The 16,469-nt window shown below is 39.3% G+C and overlaps 1 protein-coding gene across 1 annotated transcript in view; it reads left to right on the top strand.

Moving 5' to 3' along the window:
* Positions 1-16,469, top strand: part of CYLD (CYLD lysine 63 deubiquitinase) — a 36,469-nt gene that overhangs the window by 8,943 nt on the left and 11,057 nt on the right. Inside the window, exons 4-9 of the mRNA XM_023530669.1 lie at positions 6,717-6,815; positions 8,333-8,449; positions 11,211-11,590; positions 12,454-12,619; positions 13,530-13,671; positions 14,908-15,031. Coding sequence (XP_023386437.1) covers positions 6,717-6,815; positions 8,333-8,449; positions 11,211-11,590; positions 12,454-12,619; positions 13,530-13,671; positions 14,908-15,031 — 1,028 coding nt within the window. The remainder of the gene's footprint in view (positions 1-6,716; positions 6,816-8,332; positions 8,450-11,210; positions 11,591-12,453; positions 12,620-13,529; positions 13,672-14,907; positions 15,032-16,469) is intronic.

Here is a 16,469-nt window from a genome sequence, read left to right as displayed (position 1 = left end):
CAAGCTAATTTGTTATGCTATCGAAATTTTATGTATCGTTACTGAGTTTTTAATCGCTAGATCTATCAGTTACTGAACAAGGTGTGTTAAAACTTCCCAATGTGATAATGGATTTGTGAATTTCTTTTTAATTCTTTAAGTGTTTAATTTCGAAACAATTATTTGCTACATACCAGTTGAGAATTGTTAGATGCCTAGAGTTTCAAATCGTTTTATCTTCCAGATGATTCGAACCATTTATCAGTGTGGAGTAACCATCTCTGTCACTAGTAATTCTTTTTGCCATACATTCTGTTTTGTATGATATAAATAGGTTTTCTTTTGGTTAATTTTTTCCAGATATTTCTCTTTTTCAAGATTTATGTTTTAGGTATGTTTCTTACAACAGCATGTAGTTGGCAGTCTTTCTTAATCTACTTTGACAATTTTTGTCTGAGATTTTAACTGATTAGTATTTACTGATAATTGGATTTCTTTCTACCATCTCATGTGTTTTCTGTTTGTCCTGTTTTTTTCTGCCCTCCGGCAATATGATTTTGAGATTGCGATGTTCTCAGCATGGTGTTCTTCCTATTTTTCCTGTTCGGAGTTTGCTAAACTTTTTGGATTTGTAAATTTTATCTTCCAACTAAGTAGGAAACATTTGAAATGTTATTTCTTCAAGTGTTTTTTCCTGTCCCGTTTAGCCTTCCTTCTTTGTGACTTCAGTTAGATACATGTCAGAGTTTTTTAATACTGTTCCTTAAGTCCTTGAGGCTCTGTTAATTTTTTCGGTCTTTTATATCTCTGTTCTTTACATAATTCCTGTAGTTCTGTCTTCACTTTTACTGATTTCCCCCTTTTATCTCCACTGTGTTGTTTAGCTTATCCAACGAATTATTATTTTTTTCAGACATTGTCTTTTTAAGATTTTCAAAGTTTTTTTTTTAAGACTTTCCACTTAGTTCTTTTGTCGTTGTTGTTGTTTTTTAAATAGTTTTATTTCCCTGGTGAGACATTGCTATCTTCTTCACTGTGAGTGTTTTTTTTTTACCTCATTAAGCATGGTTAGAATGGCCTCTTTAAAATTCTCCCCTGCCAATTCCAACATCAGAATCATCTCTGAATTAGTATCCACTGTGTTTATTTCTTTTGAGAATGGGTCACTTTTTTTGGTATGTCGAGCAAGTTTGGATTATGTCCTTGTGTTGTTTCCTTCTTTCAAATTTTGAGTCTCTATAAGTTTTCCTGCTTTTTTTCACTCCCCAGGGCCCGAGGCTAGTTGTTTTTTTGTATTTTGTCAAAGTTTAAATCTGTTATTTCGGGAGAAATAGTCTGGTATGAGCTTAGTCCATAATAACAGTTATATTTTTAAATATATATTTTAGAATGTGGATATCATTTATTTAAGAAAAAAGGATTTCTCTGGGTAGGTATGGTAGTTTTTATTAGATTTTGTTTTTATAGTATTCGATCGTTTGAGATATGTCGTTCCACGCTGTAACTAATGAAATTCAGAGTGCTTCTCTTTCGTTTTAATAGCATTAGTACAAAACCTTTATGGAAGGTTATTTTAGTTCTAAACCAGCAATTTTCAACCTGGAGTGGTTTTTGTCCCCTGGGATCATTTGGTAGTGGCTAGAGACATGTTTGATAGTCACATCTGGGTTGGAGGTACTACTTGAATCAAGTGGATAGAGACCCTATAGCACGCAGTGCAGACCCTTTCCTGCCAACATAAAGGGTCTGGTCCAGAATGTCATTGTCCCTGAGGCTGAGAAAGTGCCTCAAGCAGATTCTGTAAATTATGTTAATTTTATAATGTTAACGTGCTGGATGGCTAAGAGGAATCCTTTGTAAAATAAAATTTCTTTCATTATTTATGTATTCTTACAGGGGTAACCAATTCTGTGCTGATACTGTTTCTCCAAAATCACATGGATAAATGTAATTTACTTGTCTTATTAAATGAATACATTTCGGGTTTCCCTTTTCATTTCCTTTTTTTTTTTTTTTGAATTCCTCGAAGATAATTTTGAAGCTCAAAACCTTATTAGTGTAACCTTTTTGCCTACCTTCATTGAGTGAGTGTCTTTGAATTTTGCATTTTACAGCTGAATATAATTCATTATATTGAGTAAGTTGGGAGACTAGAGAAATCATTAGTTTAGTATTATAATTTAAGAAAGAAAGAGATACCTGAAGTACGAAGTTGGCTTATGTATAATTGATTGTATTTTTCTCAGTCTGCAGCAGAATAACGATTTGAAATGCTTTTTTTTTTTTTTTTTAACCTCTAGAGCTGTATTTTTTTCTGTATATTTTTTCCACATCTCAATTTGGTTTGAAATGTAAATGATCTTGGGTTCTACAGTAGTACTTAAAAAAAAAAAGAAAAGGAAGAAAAAGCTACCATTTTTGTTTTTTTCCATAATGGAATTATATATAACCTGACAAGGAATATCTTTTAGTAGTATTTACCTTCAAAAACCCAATTATATTTTATTTAAATAGCGATATAGAATTAAAATAATAAAAATGAGTTACAGGAACCTCTTGGGTATCACTTGTCAGGCACACTTTGATCTTCTAGATCAGTGGCTAAAATTGTCATCATTACTGGCTCTCAGCAGTGACAAGAAAGGAAAAGAATGCCTTGTCTTTCTTTTAATGTTTGATTTTCATAAACCTTGAATAGAAGATAATTAAGAATAATACCAGCTTTTATAACATAATATACAAATTATACTTTTTTGGCCAACAAAATAAAGTTTGCAAATAGATTTGAAGACATAAAGTTGTCTCAATGAACTTAATTGAGTTCGTTTGAATGGGTCTTCGTCTGTATTTCATCTCATCATCAACACCCTTTTCTTGAGAGGAAAAAAGAGTCATGCTGTCCTTTTAGTTCCTTAATTTCTTTTTTTTTGCCCAATTACCTTCGTTTGTAGGACAAAATTAATATTTCCAGCGTTTAAAACATTTTTTGGAGCAGTCGAACAGCTGGCGAGTCTAGGAAAGAATTCATCACAGTCAACTGCTTGTTACAGTGGGTTTCTGAAGAATACCTTTGGCTAAAAGATGCAGTTTTCAACCTGTTATAAAATTTTTCTCTTCATTTCTGTTTCAAATGTTTAAAAACTCTAACATATCTCATTTGACATTATATTTAGGTTCTTCAAGCTGTTCTGATGAAGCACATTATTTAGTTCCACCGTTTCTGCCTTTTCTAGTCCAGCCCATGTCTTTTTTAGTTTTGGGGGTTGGGAATGTAACGCTAGTTTTATTTTTTAGATTAAGCGGCGCATTCACATTTGCACAGAATCTTAAAAGGCCATGCGAGAACCCCCAACTACCTACTTCTTTTGTATCTTTCTTGTTTTCTTTGTGTTATTTAACGTTTGTACATTTTATACACTTCTTTGCATCTTTTTAAAATGATAATAATTTTAGTGCTGTCAGCACTATATAAGTGACATACGATACACTATATAAGTCACTATATAAGTGACATACGATATAATGTCACTATATAAGTGACACGTGATATAATGAGATATGTTTTAACACGTGCGCGCACCCATGCGTCTGTCACCGCGGTTGTCACCTCCGAGCACCGCCTCTGCAGTCGCCCCCTACCATTTCCGCCTATACCCCCAGATCCGGGCAGCCACTGATCTTCGTGTGTCATTATACATTTTTTCCCATTTTCTAGAATTTTATATGCATGGAGTCATTCAGGATGAACTCTTTTTTTGTCTGACTTTTCGTTAGTTTTTGACTCATTTATGTGTCTCTTTATTGCTGAGAAGTGTTCCATTTTACGGTATGTAGTAGTATAGGTGTCTTTCTCTCTCTGTGTGATCTATACATCTGTATGTCTCTGTCCTTGATTCTTGCTAATATTTGGCCTTTGACTTGGATTCCTGACACAGGGACAGCTGACTTTTGTGGGATTCTCTTCTGACTGTGGCCACTGGCATTGCCAGGTTGCTGGCTTCTTCAGCTCTAAGTCTGGGACATAGGAGGCAAGAAGAAACCCCAAAGAAGTGTCCAGCAAGTCATTCCTCAGGCCCAGAGGTGCCTAGACGTTCTGCTGTCTCCTTGCCACCTTTCAGAGTCTTTTACTTTCGTGTTACGTGTGACATCCAGAGTTTTTAGTTGTACTTTTCAGGAGGAATAGGACCAAGTATGTCTACCCACCTTCCTAAAAGTGAAAGTCATACCTTTTTCTTTTAAAACCATAGGTCTTAGGGACCGTTTCATATTAGTACATAACTTGCATACTTAATCTTTTATGAACGTACCATACATTTTTAACCAGTCCTCTAAGCTTCTTCCTTTTGCTGTTATAAACAGTGCCGTAGTGAATGACATATGTATGTATTCCTTTGGGGGTGCGCCGGTCTAGCTGAAAGATGACTTCGTATCTCATCCGTGTCTTCTTAGAGCGCGGTGTGTTCATTCGGTGGAAGAGCCCCGCTCTCCTGAAAGAAAGCGCGTGTTTCATTTCAGGTAGATCCAACTGTGAAAGTCACTCCTTGTCTGACGCGTGCTTTTATCTGCTTTCCCACAGCTTCCCTCATTGATTCTAGTTCCGAACTGGGGATGGAGATAGGACTAACCCAGCCCCTCTTCCTCACAGCAACCCAGAGGTATTCGGGGATGAGTATCTTTGACACCTCTGTCTTCTGTTCTCCAGCCTAAACCGTTCGGGTCATTTTAGTCATTTTAGACATTTTTTCCTGTGGCATGGTTTTCAGTATCCTGGGAGATGCCTTCGTACTTGGACATCTAGAGAACAGGGCTCTGTAGTGTGGGCTAATGGTTGCTACGGTGACAGAAATTTGGGGGACAGCCTTGTCACAGTCAGAATTACATTTCCGGAGATCTGTAGGCCTTCCTCGCGTTGGGTAGGAAGTATATTCTGACTGAGCAAATGAACTAATGAATACTGAGCATACGCTTGACCTAAATCCCCACCGTTGTCCACACGTACTTATTTCTGACTCTATACTTGTGTGGTTGATTTCGGGGACGTACGGCAGGTCTTTACGTTTGTCCCTGTTAGCCTTTATGTCGTTAGAGCTAGACAGTTTTCCAACATGGTCAGATCATTTTGGGTATTAATTCTGTCCTTTCATGTATTTTCAATATCGAGTCATCTGTAAATTTTTCCTTTGTGCCATCAATATTTAAATGAGATATATTTTGTTCAGATTCATAATATCTTTTAAAAATAAGCTGGCTTCCCGGAAGCAGAGTCGCTGGGTCAGTGAGGATGTGGTTTTACATTTCGATGGATGATGTTCATGGCCTTGCACGGAGGTCGATCGTCAGTCTGCCTCATCCCGAGTGCTGTCTGTGCAGGCTGGACTCCTGGTCCCATGGGACGTTAGAGCTCAAAGAAGGTTCTCTGGAAGTGCTAGGTCTCAGTATGCAACTCTGATGATATCGGGTGGGACCTTCCTGCATTTCTTCAATGATTTTTAATGCAGAATTGTCTGATGTACCGCTTCACATCATCAGCCACAAGGGCGTAATTCAAAGCCAGATGAGAGTTTGTTATCCACAGAGAAATCTACTGAAGAAAACACACGTTACTTGGGTAGAATGAGGTATTATAAAACCCGAGACCAAACATACTATACACAGCAAAAATCTCTATAAAGCAGAACTACTGATCAGAATAAATACTTTCCTTATATTTCAGACAATTTTGTGTTAAAAATTATCTATTTTTTTCTTTCTAGTCTCAAAAAGTCACTGTGGGTGATACCGTGTTTACTGACAAACAGCTCTGTCAGGCACGGCTCCTAAATGTCACGTTGGACTCCACAGATGCGTCGTTGAACTTCCCAGGGGAAAACTTGCCAGGCCGACTTTTCTGCAGTTTGCCTGATCAGTATTTGTGAATATCTCATGAAAATCACTAGCCTTTAAGGTTTCGAGTGGTCTTCGTATCAACGAGTTTGCCAAACTTACTACACCTGATTCCAAAAAGAAGTTTCCAGTGTTTTCTTCAGAAATATTACTGATACTTGTCTACAGTTCTCTGCATCATTAATCAGTGTATAGTTCTCTGTCTTTCCTGTTTATGTGTATTCGTATCCACGTTTGTGTTAACATTACTATGTTTTTAAAAGCCGATACATATTCTTAACTAGACTTTTTCTAAACTGTTCCATGAATGATATTAATCTCAGATGCTAAGTAGACCAATACAAAAAAATGTCATCAGATGAGTTCCCGTAGCACTTCCCACTAGGCGAGTCACACCGTTCATTAGCCAGTTAAGGTCCCTGTGTAATGCTGCAAACATGTCTGCTTATCTTTGTTTATCTCAGCATCTTCTAGAAATATCTGAGTGTGACACTGCAGAACATACAGGAGTGTTTTGGGGATACCAATTTGGGAAATCCTGCGAAAAGATGAGTAAGGTTTTCTTGGTAATGTTTTAACACATCAAATAAAATGGAAAGTGATTAGATTTTCAAGAAGTTAATGCTTTTAGCCGAATTGTGTTTGGGGTGTATTATCTTGTAGAAATCACATTTTGAAAGATAGCGTTGTTTCTGATATTTTCGATGGCCTTTAAGAATTTGTAAAATTATTGTGAAAATGCTTTTTTGCTGGAAAGAGATTTTCGTTGTTACTGATATCATCATTATTCGCTCAAATGTTTTTCTTCTATAAGAATTTGCTTTTATCTTTAAAGAACATGTTTACTGTTTCAGATAGCGTGACACAGGAAAGGAGGCCTCCCAAACTTGCCTTTATGTCGAGAGGTGTTGTAGACAAAGGTTCATCCGGTCATAATAAACCAAAGGTTACAGGTATGGATTCATTAAAACACAGTTCTTACTTATAACGTGATAGCCGATTTGCCACAGCATTGAAAAATGTTAAAAGGCATTACGACTTAATGTATGTATAGACTTAATTCTTTCAAACGTTTTTAGAAGTTTGCTAAAATTTTTTTATAGGTGGTGTGGATTAAGCCAAGAGTTCCCAGCTTTTTCTAGTTGATGAAGTTTCTGGTGAGGACCTGTGTCTTTGCTGGTCCATATCAGCTGGTTTTTGGAACTTCCTGCTCGTAACATTTGTATATTGTTCAGAGTTGCAATTGTATAAAATAATCATATATGGATAATGTCATATAGGATAAATTGTATTAGAGATTAATTGTGGATTTCGTTAACTAGATGTGGCACAAATTAAATTCTAAACCACTAAGTAAAAATTTTTGTCTCTCTTCCAGAAATTTCCCCCAAAATAGATATGGAGTTCTTAGCTCTTTTTTCTTTAGCTTCTGCATGTTTCATAAATTTATAGGGTGGTAGTTATACAAGCTAAACAGCTCATTTAAAAAGAATTTTTGTTAACTCAGATATGGGTTCGGAGGAGAATATATTTTTTACAATCATCTAGTTAACAAAACTATTTTGGCTCATCTAAAAGGGAATTGTACTTTAAGAAACATTTTATGTGATATTAGACCCTGGGAGACTTAGAACTAAATAAATTGTATAGCTAATTGTAATTTTTATGTTCTACTTTCATTTAAATAAAAATAACCTAAAGATTTTCTTAAGAGGTTTGTTATATTGTAGTAGATCTTAGTTATAGGTATAAAGTATAGAGCTATCTGCTTTAAACTGAAAGAAAAAGGAGATTTTGTATGGGTTCCGGAGACCCCAGTGGTCTCATCGATAGGGTAATGTCATAAAATGTCTGTGACGTAGTGACACTAATTCATTCTTACATTTAATACATCTAATATATGAGAAATACTGCTTTACGCTCTCAGAGACATGGAGAACATCAAATTCCTTGATGTTGATCATCATCAAGGAATTTGATCAACAATCTCAAATGCTTAAACCTTAATTTTTTAAAACTTAATTTGTTTATTGATTTGCATACAACATTTGAAGATTACCTCTTTCTGAAAACAACGGTTTTAAAATAATAGATTAAATTTGTGAACCAGCAGGTTCATCGAATGAAATTGAGGTATGGTGGTTTTGATGTTGGGAAGTTAGCCGTGGTATATGAAATGATTTTTTAAAGCAGTTTTTTTTTTTTTTTTTTTAAATAGAGCAGGCTTTTCTTTTAACTCGCTCCCGTTCCCTTCCTATATTGACTCTTAAGTGGAAGAGTCTTTCTGACATTGCCAAAGCTGTCACCAGATTTTTTAAAGTGAAAGACACGAGGAAGACAGAGCATGCTTGCGTGCGTCCGTTGGTCATGTAGATGGTTGTTAACGCCATGCGCGTGCTGCTTTCTCTTATAGAACAACTTTCCCACCACACCGACTTCATTTTTTAAAGGAATGTTTCTTGTTCCATAGGATCTACCTCAGACCCTGGAAATAGAAACAGATCTGAATTATTTTATACCTTAAATGGGTCTTCTGTTGACTCACAGCCGCAATCCAAATCAAAAAATGCATGGCACATTGACGAAGGTAATCTCTCATTGTCGTGTCTTTGTAGTGATCTTCTCCTTCTAACTCATCAGAGAAAACTGGCTTTTTCTCCAATACACGTAGTTTGGGGAGACGGAATTAGAATAGACCGTTCTTTATTAATATTACTAAGCTGAAACAGTGCACACAGTTTGAACTGCACCGCTAAGGTTAAGGAAACGTTCAAAAATGTCTTATCAGCTTGTTCTCTCCCCTTCACTGATTTGTTGAGGTCGGAAGATCTCGAGAACCGATTAAAACATGTAAAGACTTTTCAGTCTGGGTCTCTCTTTATCTCTTTAAAACTCTCCCTTTCTTAAAACTCTACCTTCCTGTGGTTCCGGACACCATTTTCTTCTAGTTCGTTCTTTCCTTTGTTCTTCTGTTCAGCAGATACTTTTTTACCTGCTTACTGCGCGCCATTCATCTAGGCACCGAGGTTACAGAGGCGAGGCGAGGAAACGCACGTGGTCCTTGCCCTTTCCGAGCTTACGATCGAGTTGTCACAGCAGACGGTGATCGAACTGTCACCGGAACAGATGTCGAATCGCAGTCGTGACGAGGGCGAGGAGGCACAGGGTGCAGTGACAGTGTAGTAAAGGGTGCTTTCCCCTAGGGGCGCCCAAGGGTGTTTCTCCGAGGGAGGGATGTGAGCTTAGACCAACCAGCGGAGCGGTGGGTAAAGGGGACAGGAGGACTGTTTAGGCGGAGGGAATAACACATGTAAACGTCTTGTGGGAACGTGGAGCCTGGTGTTTGCTAAGGACTAAAAAGAGCCAGAACAGAGAGAGACACATAACAGTTTATGAAAAAGGCAGACAGGGCCGGGGCATGTGGTGCCTGGTGACCCCGTTACAAGGAAACGGAAAGCCACTGAAGTATTTTCAGCAAGGGGTGACACGACCAGGTTCCCTTTTGAAAAGATCGTCCTGGCTGCAGGGCGGACAGTGGACTGAGATGGGGAGAGTGGAGGCCAGGACGCTGCGGGGGGCTGTCAGGGGGCTAAGGACTGGATTGTCATCACCGGGGCTACGCTGGTTGGGGAAGAGATGCAAGGTGGATGGCTGCGAGCTGCTGAGGGGCGAATCGATGGACAGTGAGAGCTGAGAAAGAGGGCACTGAGGACCCCTCGTTTTCCGGCTCGCGTACTGAGATGACCGTGGAGGAGGGTGACAAGCCGCTTCTGAACACGTTCAGCCCCAGGGCCCTGTACACTTCCGAGAGGCCATTTGTCAAGTCGGCGGTTGGATGTGCAGATGCGGGGCTCAGCAGTGAGCTGCGAGCTGGAGAAATAAACTCGTATGTTGCCTTCACATGTGTGGTGATTGAAGCCCCGTGAATATTGCCACCTCAGGAGAGTGGGGATCTCACACGTGTCTAGGGAGTATGGCTAGGAGCCGAGTGACTGGGTCATGGGATCTCTACATCTTCCCTGTCCTGAGGGATGCCAGCTGGTTCCCAGGGTGGTCACACCATTTACATGCCATCAGCCCTGTGGAAGGCTGTCGCTTGCTCCTCGTCCTTACCAGCAGTTAACGTTCTAGGACCATGACTTTCGAAACGATATCCACATTGGTTTTGACTTTCTTTTATCTGTTTACCAGTGAGCGCAAGAATCTTTTCATTGATTTCTTGGTGATTTAGATTTCTTCTTTTGTCAGTTGCCTTTCAAGTCTTTTGTTCGTTTTTTTTCCTAGATTTTTTTTTTTTCTTCCTGATTTATAGACCTTTCACAAATTACAATCCTTTGTCAGGTATAAGGATTGAAGGTAATTTCTCCTTGTTTTTGATTCATATTTTCACTCTCGTGATGTCTTTTAATGAACCGGTAGCTCTTAATTTTAATGTGGCCATAGTTACTCCTTTCCTTTATGGTTTGTCTACTTATGTTTAAGAAATTTCTCTCTATCCTAAAGTCATAAAGAACATTCTTCTATGTTGTCTTCCAAAAATTTATAATTTTACCTTTCTCATTTGTCTTTAAGGCACCTGGAAATGATTTTTTGGTAGAATATCAGTAGGAGTCCAATTTAATTTAAAAAATATGGATAACTGATTAAGTCAGCACTATTTATTAAGAAGTTCATTCCCTCTCTGTTTATCTGTATTGCCCACTGGGCAACTGCGTTTGTCAGTTTTAACGAAACAGCTTTTGGCTTTGGTTCTCTTCGTTGTACGTTTGTTTTCTCTTTCATTCATTTCTGTTTTTGTGTTTATTCTTTCCTCTTGACTCCATTTTTGTTCTCTCTTCTTAAATTGTATGCTGAGTTCATTAATATTACCTTTTTTTGAAATGAACTGTTAGGTCTTACATTTCCTTTATAAGTATTACTGCAGCCGCGTTCCTCAGTGTTAATTATTTCCTTCTCTCTGTTTTTATTTTCTTCTTTGTTTAAAAAATTCTTTCTTTTTCGACCCATTTGTTATTTAGAAGCATCTCTCTTAATTTTTTTTTTTTGCTATCTTTTTGTACTGATTTCTAACAATCGTATTACAGATAATATGTAACCTATATACTACCCATCGAGAATAGCTGTTTTTTGGTTTGAATAGTCGGGTGTCATTTACTGAGGCAGAAACTTTAGAGGTAGCGGGGAGAAGCAGGAGCACTGTTTGGAGATGCTGAGTTTGCGAAGCTTCGAGAATCCTACCGGGGGGCAGGTAGGCAGGTGGACTCAATGTGTATATTAATTTTTACAGATGTAGGGCATGCTTAATGCTCTTGAGCACACCTCTCTAATTAAGAATGATTTTTTTACAGTTGCTGAGGACCCTGCAAAATCACTGACGGAGCTGTCTCCAGATTTCGGACAAGCTTCGCCACCACTGCAGCCCCCTTCCATGAACTCGTCGTCCAGCGAAAACCGGTTTCACTCTTTACCGTTCAGCCTGACGAAGGTGCCCAGTACCAATGGGAGTATCGGCCACAGCCCGCTCTCGCTGTCCGTGCAGTCTGTGATGGGAGAGCTGAACAGCGCCCCTGTCCAGGAGAGCCCCCCCTTAGCCTTGACTTCCGGTAGCTCACACGGTCTGGAAGTGGGCTCGCTGGCCGAGGTGAAGGAGAACCCACCTTTCTATGGGGTGATCCGGTGGATCGGTCAGCCACCAGGACTCAACGAGGTCCTAGCTGGACTGGAGCTGGTAATTTAATTCGACCTACAAATTGTGGTTCTTTTCTATATCTGGTTTCGCATGGATTTTTTTTTTTTCCCGTTTTGGTGAAATGTTTTATTTGTCATAAAAGCCATCACTAGAGAAAAATTCGATTACCGTGTTTCCTGACTTCTTTTGCCACCGATTGAGTCTCTGATCCACTTGTTCCAAAGTGGGAGTTGATCTGTGTCCAAGGAATGAAAACTAGATTTTTAAGTTAATATGTTTAGACTCGTTATATTAAGTAGACTACAGTAAGGAAAGCAAATCCGTGACCAGCTTTTGTTTTTCGTCCTCAGTGTCCCTCCCCCATTCATCGCTGGCTTTAAGATTAATCACCGTTTTTAGAAATCTTTAGGTATCTTTGGTAGAGGGAAAGAGTTTCCCTTTGGACATTAGGAAAGGCATATTGTTTCACATTTCATAATCAGGAGAAGAGAATTTGAGTACATTTAGCTTTTATTTAAATACATTTCTTGAGTTTTGTTGTTTGTTTGCATGCTAGCGAATGCTCTCTTCTTTTTGGGTTGTAAAAATAAATAGCTCCTTTTCCTCCCGTTTTCCAGTTTTAATCCTTGTGGAAACGGTGCAGGAAAGTCAGTTAACCAAGGGAGGAGTGAGCATGTATTCCCAAGGAAGTACACTTAGGGCTCCAAACGAGATAAAGGCATTAATGTCTTAAGTCATCAGCTGGGCCCGAAACAGTGATTAGACAACCCCCCTCCCCCTGACGGAGTCCTCAGTGACCTGGGAATTCAGAGAAAGGGCAAACCCGAACCACAAACCTCCGTTCGTTGTGTGCCGTCTTTGCGAGAAGCAGAGTAACGCATGTGGGCGCATCTCTTCATCAGGAGGACGAGTGTGCAGGCTGCACGGACGGGACCTTCCGGGGCACCCGCTATTTCACCTGCGCCCTGAAGAAGGCGCTGTTTGTCAAACTGAAGAGCTGCAGGCCCGACTCGAGGTTCGCCTCGCTGCAGCCCGTCTCCAACCAGATCGAGCGCTGCAACTCCTTAGGTATCCGCACGCCTTCCCTCCGCGCTCCTCGGGCTGACTCCAGTTCCGATCTCATGCCATTTGGCAGTCGGTGGCAGTGCCAGTGTTTAAATTTGTTTCTTGCCAGTTGGTTCATCAAGCTTTTACATCATAAGGGTTCTTACTTGGTGTATAAGAAAGTTAAGAGTTATCCTAAGAGGGAACATTAAAAAAAGTGTCAGGAAACGTCCTTGAGACTTAAATAGTGAAAAATAGTGGGATGTTTTTCTCTCTTCCTGTTAATTACAGACACTTAATTTTCAGCGGATAGAGATCGAAACGGGGCTTTCTTGCTGGCACTGTCCTTCCCGTTCGTGTATTGTGCAAACACATTAATCAGCACATTTAATCAAGGTGTCGGCATTCGGCATTATTGTAAGAGGTGGTTTTAGATTGCTTGACGGAGGATGCTCCCCTCATCAGCTGTGATAGGTGGCGGTTTCCTGACACTGTCCCCTGCCAGTTTGGGTGATAGCAGTGAAGCATCTTGCGGGTCAAGCAGGTGTAGATAGGAAAACCATCCTCACGAAAAGCACTTTTCATTACAGTTAAAATAGTGGAATTTTTCGTTTTCTTTTCCAACTTGAAAATGAAACATCTTCAAACAATAAAATATTTTACTTGGCAGATGCTTTTTTTTTTTAACATACTATAAAGTGTTTTTAAATTGGGAAGGAAGTGAGGTTGAAAATGAACAGTAGCCAAAGCTGTTCTTTACAAGCCAAGCTGACTAACAATTAACCAAAAACTCACCTTTAACTTACCTTTAAGTTGAGAAATGAATTTTGCAGCAAAATGCAAAAATATGTAACTTTTTAAGTGAAGAAATATGTGGAAATACATATCGCGATTATTTAAAAGAATTGCTATTTTTATTTATTTTTCTTTTCAGCCTTTGGAGGCTACTTAAGTGAAGTAGTAGAAGAAAATACTCCTCCAAAAATGGAAAAAGAGGGGTTAGAGATAATGATTGGAAAGAAGAAAGGGATCCAGGGCCATTACAACTCTTGTTACTTGGACTCGACCTTATTCTGGTAAGATTAAAATCAGCGCGGGAGGAGCATGCTGCCACCTCCCCTCACGGTCATGTTTGTTATCGTTAGTCCGATCGGCAGGAGCCGAGGGGAAATATTTATTTCTGGCAGGGACGGGGTGGGAGGGGGCTCAGGAAAGAAAGGGAGATTTGCATTCCAGTATATGCTCCTTGGAAGCTATCGAATGTGGTCTCGTGTGCCTGTGTCTGGAAAGTTAACACGAAGTGTAATGCGGGGAATGATGGCGAGCAGGTGGATGGTGGCATTACAGGTGGAGCGGGCACTGCGAGAGTGCGCGGGTCCCATGGCCCACGAGAGTAGCACAGCGTCTTCGTGCGCGTGTCAAATGTCGCGACTTGCAAGAAGCCGTGGGCTGCTGTGTGTTTGCTTTGCTAGGCGGGAGCGGTCATAAAAGGACTTCGTTTTCAGCCGAAGCCCAGTTACCCTCGTCTGTGTAGTTTATTCCAAAGTGGAACAACTTGGCATGGCAAGAATTTTGACACTGTAAAGACCGAACCAAGTACTCTGCCAGTTAAATCGAGTGTCACCGTCCAGCTCTGGACGGCCATGTCATAAGAATCAGGAAGTTAATGAGATGTTAAAAATTTAAAGGTAGGGAGAAGGGTAAACGTGGTGGCCATTTTTTTGGCAGGATGCTTCCACTCAGATCTATTGACATAAAGCAAAGATTGACATAATATTCTTTAGATTTCCTGATAAAAATCTATCAGCCAGAGCTTTTCTCATACCAGCAAGTTACCGCTGTCAGCCAATCACAAGTGATTTCGGCGTTTAAAGAAATTTAGATCTCTGCAGTGGGGCGTGGGGGAGACGGGGGTGGCATCTGGAGCAGGTGACATGTCGGAGCGTGTTCGCCTTGGGGTTCAGCTTCCACGCTCCTCCCTGCTGCCTGCCTGTGGTCTGACTCAGTCGGTAGGCCCTCTTCCAGCTTCTGCAGAGAACTTTTCCCAGCGTGGCGAAGGCATGCTGTTATCCTTTAGGCCTGCCAGTCCGTAGCTCGCCTTGACATGAGTATTGTCCTTAACCTGGAGGAGCTCTAGGCCGGGGTGGCCGAACCGTGACAGGGCCCTTGGGAACCCGTGGTAATGAAAATCCTAATTTGTTCATTATTTGTTCTCCGGACTTGGTGGTTTTTCTCTTCGTGTTCTTTTTAGTATGAGTTTCTCAAATAACAACACGTTTATAGCATGAGGAAAATTTCTTTTCGTTTTGCAGCTTGTTTGCTTTTAGTTCTGTTCTGGACACCGTGTTACTTAGACCCAAAGAAAAGAATGATGTAGAATATTATAGTGAAACTCAAGAGCTACTGAGGACAGAAATTGTGAATCCTCTGAGAATGTAAGTAGAAGATGTATAGTTATTTTTCTTTTACGTGGTGTCCTATATACTGGTTTTTTTTTTTTTTTGTAGAGTAATTAATTTATGTCCTGCTTTCATTTAGTAAGAAATGGGCAAAAATTAGCTCTCTTGATGAAGTTTTAACCATTTTTTAAACTTTTGGTCTGTGTACTGCCTTTACTTATTTAATTTCTTAAATCTGGCCATGGTATATAGCACATAATGTATGAAGTGATTGAACCATTTTGGTAGAGCATACTATAATTTAGCAAGTACAGTAGATTTAGACAAAATCATGCAGTGTAAAAGCATTTGGGATTCCTGTCTTCTGAAGCAGTTTATTCCAACAGTGCCCCAACAGCAGTCAGGCTTATTAGTTCAGTTGGCATGGCCCAGCTTATTAAGCTTAATTTTACTTGAAAGAAAAGGAGCAAGGGAAAATTTTTATTCATGGAGTAGCTGGTATTTATTAGTTCTGTATTAGAAAGAGATGAAGTGTATTTTATTAACACATCTTGGTTAAAGGAATAAGTTTAGGCCCCGTTTCACTTCCCTTAAAAAAAAAAGTGATGTTTTTGCTCATTCCCTAGCTTAAGAATTATAAATATGCCTTTCTCTGGGAACAGGAAGCAGTTTGTAAGAGTACAGGCACAAGCGACGAGACATCTAGTAAAGACCTGTGATAAGTGACAGAGGAATATATGATCCTGTCACATTATAAAATTTAAATTACGAAGAGTTAGGGCCATAGATCATAAAACAGATTTGTTTGTTTAGGAACATAGGGAGAAAACTATATAATTTAAAGTTCATATTAAACTAAATTTAAATTTTGTGCCATATGTTTCTTATTTAACAATTAAAATGAACAAGTAGTTTGATACAAGATCTTGACCAAAAAATGCAAAGTACTGAAATATAGTGAGCGTTCAGATGACCTACTGTATAACTTGACTAGGAAAGTAAATTGTAAGTGAATAAATTTTCCACTTACATCTTTTGTTTCCCTAAATTCTGTAATGATGAAAATGTCTGTAGTTTTTACCCCTTAAGATAATCACGAGTCTCGATTTTTGCATCAATTATTTTGTATTATTTGTATAAATGCAAAGTTTTAAACGGCACCGTTTTTTCCCTCAAGTGATTGACACTAGAACAAGACAGATCCAGTCCGAAACTACGCGTCCTTTCCTTCCCAGACTCCGTCGCACGTTAATAAACATTCTTTGGATTCTATGTCCAACCAGTTCGGAGTCCTGGTTAGCCCGACTTTGTCACCCTGTCTACAGACATCCTGTCGCGATCAGGATTCTGTGTGTCTGCAGCGTCCCTGTGTTGTAGAACCTGTTTTTTCACTATATTCATTTTTTTTTTTTTTTTTTTTGTATTCTCAGTGGCTAAAAGCTTAGATTTCTATGGAAGTGGTAGGTACTCAGTAC

This window comes from Pteropus vampyrus, unplaced genomic scaffold (assembly GCF_000151845.1).
Source record: "Pteropus vampyrus isolate Shadow unplaced genomic scaffold, Pvam_2.0 Scaffold51, whole genome shotgun sequence".
Lineage (NCBI taxonomy): Eukaryota > Metazoa > Chordata > Mammalia > Chiroptera > Pteropodidae > Pteropus > Pteropus vampyrus.
Note: the sequence above shows the minus strand (reverse complement) of the source record. Positions and strands in the feature narration are given on the sequence as shown.